Source organism: Odontomachus brunneus, unplaced genomic scaffold, assembly GCF_010583005.1.
Source record: "Odontomachus brunneus isolate Ranch 3 - 2012 unplaced genomic scaffold, Obru_v1 Obru_scaffold_013, whole genome shotgun sequence".
NCBI lineage: Eukaryota > Metazoa > Arthropoda > Insecta > Hymenoptera > Formicidae > Odontomachus > Odontomachus brunneus.
Window position 1 is genome coordinate 867565 of NW_022639463.1, and position 8382 is coordinate 875946.

Sequence of the window (8382 nt, forward strand, 5' to 3'; positions counted from 1 at the left end):
GCACGATGTAAACCAAGCTAATGGCTAACTAACTTTCTATTAAATAATCTTAATATTGACAAAGCATATCAACGATAACGCATTCAATCAATACAATAAGTCTTCTTGATCAGTATTATACCAGCTTAATGTACCATTATTTATATACATCGTCGATATTAAGATTATCTAATAGATTATCTAATAGAAAGTTACTATTTAATACGCGTATCAAGTGCACGATGTAAACCAAGCCATTGAGTGCTTTCCAATTGCTTAACACATTTTGACACACACGTATACAAAACCAGTTTATTGGTCACATATTATCTAAAGGTGCTTTCCAGTTACGTACACTGTGTTACACAAAACCAGTTTATTGGTTGTATATTATCTTACAAGATATTTTAGATAATATATGACCAATAAACTCGTTTTGTGTACGTGTGTGTCAAGATGTGTTAAGCACTTGGGAAGCACCCTAAAATATCTTGTAATGGCTCCTGTATACAGGACGCGGTAATGTTTGCCGCACGGCGAAAGTTCGCGCAACAGCCAATCAATATGCTGCTTTCCGTAATAACCTTCTAGCTCTTCTAGCTCTTCTAGCTCTTACGGAAAAACAACATAATGATTGACTGTCGCGCGGACTTCCGCCGCGCGGCAAGCATTACCGCGTCCTGTGTGCAGGAGCCATAAAATAATATACAACCAATAAACTAGTTTTGTGTAATACACAAAACGTAACTAGAAAGTACCCTATGGTTTTTTCTACATGTTGGGTTCATTTTTCTGGCCGTATGAGCTATGTTCAGAAATCCTATTCGATGGGTAGAGTTACTTTAATAAACCAATCATAATAAATAAATCTTAGTTCCTTTTGCTCTGATTGGCTAATTAAATGTTACTCTACTTACGGAGTAGGGTTTCTGAACGCAGCCATGCGGAGTCCATGTATACTACGTCCATGGTAAGCAATGGCGTAGGATCACTAATAGTTAGGTGCACTCAGCCAACTATTGAAATCTGAAGTCTACGTCCATGGTCTGCAAGCAGAGAGAGAGAGAGAGAGAGAGAGAGCTTTTGATGAGCGAGGGTGAGATGCGTTGTAAACATGAGCGACGTCAAGAAGAAGAGCAATCGTTTCGCTCTGTTTAAAAAGCGTACAAAAACAGACGATAATGCCGAGCTGTCAAAAAGCGCGATCGTGTCGGCGAGAAAAACCGGACGATTGAATCTCTCGTCGAAAGGATTATCCTCGGGTATTTGCAAACAATCTTTGCACATATTTCAATATTACGAGCATAGTGATGATAGTCGGGTTAGGCATTAGCAATTTACTACTTTACTACGTATTCATGAATTCTCATTTATTTCATTTATATGCTACATTGTTTCAAGCATGTTCTGTTTTACATTCGAGTCGTGAACAATATTGCATTTCTTCATTGAATGTGCATGCTTATGGTATAATTTTACTTATTTTATACATGTCCATGTTCAAACAACTGTTATAGGTGATCTCATCAATATTTCAACAAAGAAGAGTATGCAAATCTTTTGTTTCTTTGAATGTTGTTTGTGAATATTACTTGGATGTTAATTGTCGCACAGACACAAATGTTTGTATACACATGCCTTTATTCTGAATTCTTTTTTATTGATTGAGAGTGCTTCTAAATTTGTACTTTTGAGCCAGTCAGAAAGCTTATAAATCACATATAGAGGCACTTGTATCAACAAAAGGGAGTTCAGAATAACGGCCATAGTATCTATGTTGTCTATGATTATCTTTTGAATAAGATTGCAAAGAAATGCGAGATATGCGTAATGTCACTCTGTTCACTCATCGTATCATAGGTCATCTTTGGAGCAAAGGTATACAAAATATTAGGATTTGTAATTGATGTTACTACTACTAAATTATTAACTAATTAGTATTAATAATAAATTGGCATTTATTCAACACACACATATATATACACATACACACACACACATATATATATATACTAATATTTAGATAATCCAGTAAACTTTGTAAGCCCAGTGATATGTGAAAATCTTAAATAAATTTGATTTTTATTTATGTAATTTGTGTTATTTTTTTTATGTATATAAATTGTGTATGCTATTGATTTGTATTTGAAATAAGACAAAATTCAAAATCATTAGCTGTAGGTAGAGGTTTAGTTTCATCAGGTATACTGGTTTAATTTTCATTATCCAGTTCAGAATTAGCAATAACACTTCTTCGCGATATATACGATAGAGAAGTAGTTTCTAATTTAAATAAATTCAACATACGCTTGGTATCATGTGAAAACCATCGTCTCAAAGTCGCTTTGCACGCTTTCGCTAAAAATCGTGTAAGGAAGGTGATCGTGTAAAACAGGTAAATCCGCCGTAATTTGCAAATAAGCCAATCCACAGTACAAGGTAAGTTGATCCAAATATTTTCATTGAACCTTACAATAAGATGCAATTAAAATGCAATAAAAAACAGGAAAGAATGTCAAAGTTTGAAAGTAACGAGATGACATACGTTGCAGTACCAGACAAAGTATGGAGCATAAATGAATTGACAGAAGAGGAACTGCAACATTTGCATTTCGAGCTCGATTACGAGCACAAAGAGGAACGATGGTGGGAACAAGAACCGTTAAGAGTTTTAGATCTGAGCTGCAACAGCTTGACTACTATTGATGATAGAATAGAGTTTCTGGAGGAGCTCGATACATTGGATGTACGTATAATGATGTCAACTCTAGCAGCATATTTTTGAGTTAATATAAATTATCTCTGAGATAGCAAAAATTAATTTAAAAAATATATATTATAAATATATAAATATATATGTGTGTGTATTATATATTATGTATATATATGTATATATATATTACAAGGTTTATAAAAGTTATGCGTTAAGTTTCAATGCAACTTATTGTTGTATACAATTCAAGCAGCTATTAGAAGCAAATTTCATAAGGGAGACATCGTAATTATATAAATATAATTAAAAATAATTTATACAAAAAACACCTTCCTTATGAAGTTTATTGTTGTTAATTTCACACAGTAATAATAAAGTACATTAAATTCTAACATACCGCCCTTTTATATAAAGCATTTTATCATAAACATTAATTAATATCATCTTCAGCTGCACAACAATTTATTGGAGAATCTACCACATACAATTGGGTCTTTGCGCAAACTGAAAACATTAAATATATCAGGCAACAAAATGGAATATTTGGACCCACAACTTTACACGTTGGTGGAACTGCGTGAATTGCATCTGAAAAATTGTCATATCGAATTATGGGATCCGGAGATAGGAGATCTGATTATGTTAACTCACTTGGTAATAATATGTTATTTGTATGTTACGATGTGTCGCGAATTATTTGTAATTACGTCCAATTAGTTAGTACTGTTACGTCCAATTAGTTAGTACTGTTAACTTTATGATATTTTTCATTTTATAGGATTTGTCACACAATAAGCTGACCTTTGTGCCAATTGGAATAGGATACTTGGTACGATTAGTCACGTTAAATTTGTCTCACAATAGGATTATAGAAGTCGGTCCGGATATAACGAATATGAGATGTGAGTTTCACGCGAGAACCGATACGAAAAAGGGTCATCTGGTAAATGTTTTCTCACTATGTGATAATTATTATTGCATTCTCGGTACACGAACAGCACTGAAGACGTTAGACATGAGCTTCAACGAGCTGGATTCGATACCGCCGTTAGGTGAATTGCGAAGAGTAGAGAGAATAATGTTACAGTCGAACAGTTTTTATACATTCCCGGACGTATCAGGTTGTTCCGCTTTAACAGAATTGTATTTGGAAAACAATAACATTTCCGTATGTGTCAATGCATTAATCTACACCTGAAAAATGGTCGTAACTGGCTTCTCCACAAAGAAGAAGGCCACGCTTCATCGATTATTCTGTGATTTTTTGTTTCGCAGGAGATCGAGCCGACATTTCTGGAAGGGCTCAGTAATCTGAAGAAGCTTACACTCCAAAACAATTACATTGAGGTTATACCCGAGGCAATAATAAAATTGATCAATTTGCAGGTCTTTGATGTGTCGCATAATAGAATATCTCTGTACGTCGTGAGCGTTTTCTCCCTCTCTCTAAATTTCTTGGAGTGAAATTTCATCCGAAGAGCAGAGTGGCCACTGAGTCGTTCGAATTTGAGTGATTTTCCATTCATACAGAGTGAATTCTCCGCTCTAAATCACCGAATAAATATTTTCATTCAAAATTAAAGTGTGAATTTGATTGATTTTGAACATATTCACTCCAAGCTTGAATAAAACATTCATTTCTTTGCAACTTCGTGTGGTGCCAGTATTTTCACAACGGTTTTCAGTAAAAATATCATTTTTTACTCGTTTCGAGTGAGATTTCACTCCAAAATTTTTGAGAATATTTTACACTATTATTTAGCTCGCTGCTTGTTTATTGCACCACGCCATTCTTACAGGATACCCTCTTGCATTGGTGTCTTGCCAAATTTGAGGGAGTTCGCAATCAAGGAAAATTACATAGAGAATGTAAGGGGAGACATCATACGATGCGGTACACCGCGTATTTTGGCGCACATACGCCAGACCACGGACAGTACAAATGTAAATACCAGAGATTGGTTAGCATGTAGTACCAGCGCTAGCAAATACCCTGACAAGTATGTGAATATCAATGTCAACTCATCCTAACTTCAATTACTGACCAAATCTGACCTCGACACCTGCTTACTGCTTGTGACAATTCAGGTACATGATGAGGAATACAAAACTGCTCAGCTTGGCTGGACAGAATCTTGTCGAATTGCCGGGGGAGGTCTTGGCAGATGCGGTGGAAGCCTCAGTCACGACCGTCGATTTGAGTAGGAACAAATTGGCTGAATTGCCTGACGAAATGGCTGAAATAGTTACGGTGACGGATCTAAAGTTAATTTCCAATCTCTTGACGCGTCTACCTGAGTGGATAGGTGAAAAGTACAAATACCTGCAGACCTTAGACATAAGTAAAAACTACCTGGAATCTTTACCTCTGAGTATTAGCTGCCTGAAGTATTTACGATATATTGATCTTTCGTTTAACAGGTATTATATAATTTGTATTATATTTCATTTGAACTATTTCTGATAATTTATCTGTAGTATTCTTTTCTTTCATTATGTTTGTATCTGCACGATGACATTTTCCACAGATTTGAAGAGCTACCAGAGACAGTTTATGATGTTGTATCTTTGGAAAGCTTAAGTGCCAATGATAACAAAATTAAGGAGATTGACGTAACGTCTTTGCAAAAACTGAAAGGGCTAGCAGTTTTAAATCTGGCAAATAATAATATCGCTTATGTGCCACCTCAACTTGGTAACTTGAAAAATATAAGGTAGATAATTTTTGTATATTATATATAATTTCTCTGGTGTTTGTTAGTTTTAATACTTTCAACAATATTTATATCAAACATATATAAACTATATGACGTTTTTACTTAAATTTCTTAAATTCTCTTTTATCAATGAAAATGTCTCTAAATGTACTTATAAGCTAATCAGAAGACTTAAAAGTTACATTTAAAGGCTCTTATTGATAAAAGAAAGTTTAGAATAATTTAATTAATGTTGAAATATTGAATAAATTTCTTTTTTAGAAATCTCTCATTATTGGGAAATTGTTTCAAGTTTCCTAGACAGAATACTTTAATGAAAGATACGGAGGAAATACTAAGCTACCTGCGCAATCAAATACCTCGGTAATTTATAATAACACTTTAAGCACATTTGTATGCGCGAGAGATAATATTCCATGAAAAGTCATGAATAACTCGCGAAAAAAAAGAACGCGACAAAAATATGCGATTAATTTTCATGCAACTTTAACTCACCCGCATATTTCACACGTTCGCAGCAATGTGCATTTTCTCCACAAATAGAAGTAGCATATAAGACCACATATTTATGTAATAATCAATATAACATTAATTATTATGTCATAAGTGCAAGTTACGTACAATGTGTGTTGTATGGAATAAAGTCTAAGTTTTTATACAAACTCCCCCAATTATTGTCACCCGCTTTTTTTTCATAAAGTAAATTTAAAAAATAATCTGGAAGATTAATTACTGTAAACGTACATCTGCTCTTTCTAACGTACGCAGATGTTTGCTTGCACAATTACAAATATATGTGTACGTAAATGTCATCATGTAAAATAACCCAGTAAACACAAAGTAACAGTATACCTGTTAGTTGTAATTTCCTACTCAATAATATAATTGTTATATAACATAAGCGTTATATAACAGTTATATTATTGAGTAAGAAATTACAACTGACAGGTATATAACTGTTACTTTGTGTTTACTGGAAAGCTATAATAACCTATAGAAAACACAATATTATACTATATAATATTATACGATAAAATATTAAAATGTCGTCACATTACAATATAGAACAACTTTTGCTCAGGATGAAAAACTGATGAAGTGATGTTTACTATACAGAGGGGGGGATACAGGTTAAATTAAAAAACCAATTATTAATAAAGAAAAAGAGGGAGAAAGCTTTATTGCTGACGTTGTACAACACATATTTATGTTTATTTATTATATTATATTATTTATTTATATATGTTAATATTGGGTGTACAACTTAATTCGGTCCGTTTTTTTGCTTGAAAAACGCATTTATTTGAATGATAAAATGAATTAATACATTATTGAAAGTATTGTCCATCGCTAGCCACTACTTTTTCCCATCTTTCTGGCAATTTATGGATTCCGTCGCGGAAGAAGCGTTCATCTTTTGAAGCCAAGAATGAATCGAGCCAATTTTTGATACCCTGTTCTGAAGTGAAGTGTATTCCAGTCAAAGCGTTCTGCATCGATCGAAACAAATGGTAGTCGGAAGGGGCAAGGTCTGGGCTATAAGGCGGGTGAGCCAGAACTTCCCATCTGCTATTTTCCAAATAGTTTTTAGCCAGAACAGCAACATGAGGCCGAGCGTTGTCATGGTGAAAGATTATGGACTCGTGTCTGGTCGCATATTCTGGACGTTTTTCGGCTATAGCTCGCTTTAAACGGATCAATTGTCGCCTGTAGAAGTCTCCCGTGATGGTTTGACCAGGTTTTAGCAGCTCATAGTGGATCACACCCTTCTGATCCCACCAAATACAGAGCATTACCTTGGCATCATGGATATTCGGCTTCGGCGTTGATGTTCCCGGTTGGCCGGGCTTTACATACGATTTTTTGCGTTTCGGGTTGTCGTAGTGAATCCATTTTTCGTCCCCGGTAATGATTCGATGCAGAAAAGACTTCTTTTTGTACCGTTCAAGCAACATTTCGGACATGCAAAATCGTCGTTCGATATCTCTCGGTTTCAATTCGTATGGGACCCAATTTCCTTGCTTTTGGATGTATCCCGCGGCTTTGAGTCGTTTCGAAATAGCTTGTTGAGTAACTTCCAATGTTCTTGCGAGCTCTTTTTGCGTTTGACACGAATCTTGATCGAGTAATGTTTCTAATTCTTCATCTTCAAACTTTTTCGGTTGACCCGAACGCTCTTTGTCTTCAACACTAAAATCACCACTTTGAAATCGTCGAAACCATTCTCTGCAAGATTTATCCGACGGTGCAGATTCACCATAAACTTCCACAAGCATTCGATGCGCTTCAGCTGCACTTTTCTTCCAATTGAAACAGAAAATTAAAACTTCCCGCAAATGGTGCTTATTTGGAACGAAACTCGACATTTTCAACGCAGTAAAAATTAAACTTGTTGTGCAAAACAACTCAAAGGCTTGTAAACAATATTTGGTTGACAGATGTTGACACCACGATACAGCAAAAATCAGCTGTCGCCGTTAACCATTTATAGCACCTAGAGCCATCTTTTGAAAACGGATCGAACTAAGTTGTACACCCAATATATAAATTATTATATGAGTTATTATATAAATTATTATATTTATATATAAGTTATTATATATTTATATATTATATTACTTTTATTTATAAGTCCATCATCTCTCTGACCTTACATCCAAAAAATAACAAAAATGCCAAGTCTTTATTTAGGATCGCTACGGGATCCATTGTCCCGTAGTCCTTCACCATGTGTGATAGTTCTGCAGCGTCGCGCTCATGTTTCTCGCGATGTTGTTGACCGACTGCCTCTTACATTGCAGCAGGCCGCAGAATTTCCTCACGATGCGACGAAGTAATTACAGCCGTCGTCGGTTTTATGTTGGAGTTTCGAATTTTAAACGATGACGCCTTTTGCGCATGCGTGGAGTAAAGTGTGGCAGTCTATTAGGCCTATGCTGGGATTCTATAACTTGTTGTTGTTGGAGTTAACGA

General features: G+C 35.0%; 1 protein-coding gene across 4 annotated transcripts in view; it reads left to right on the forward strand.

Annotated features, from left to right (window-relative positions):
• LOC116841096 (leucine-rich repeat-containing protein 40-like) overlaps positions 1-6071 on the forward strand; it is a 6864-nt gene extending 793 nt beyond the window's left edge. Inside the window, exons 1-10 of one of the 4 annotated variants that reach the window (XM_032808631.1) lie at positions 1047-1241; positions 2532-2725; positions 3143-3346; positions 3471-3594; positions 3691-3860; positions 3968-4110; positions 4492-4692; positions 4781-5113; positions 5221-5406; positions 5671-6071. In XM_032808631.1, the coding sequence (XP_032664522.1) occupies positions 1094-1241; positions 2532-2725; positions 3143-3346; positions 3471-3594; positions 3691-3860; positions 3968-4110; positions 4492-4692; positions 4781-5113; positions 5221-5406; positions 5671-5776 (1809 nt within the window). In that variant the 5' untranslated portion in view covers positions 1047-1093 and the 3' untranslated portion in view covers positions 5777-6071. Of the gene's footprint in view, positions 1-1046; positions 2726-3142; positions 3347-3470; positions 3595-3690; positions 3861-3967; positions 4111-4491; positions 4693-4780; positions 5114-5220; positions 5407-5670 lie in introns of those variants that run through there. The other 3 variants (XM_032808634.1, XM_032808633.1, XM_032808632.1) reach the window with 3 other exon arrangements.
• Positions 6072-8382: the final 2311 nt, after the last annotated feature.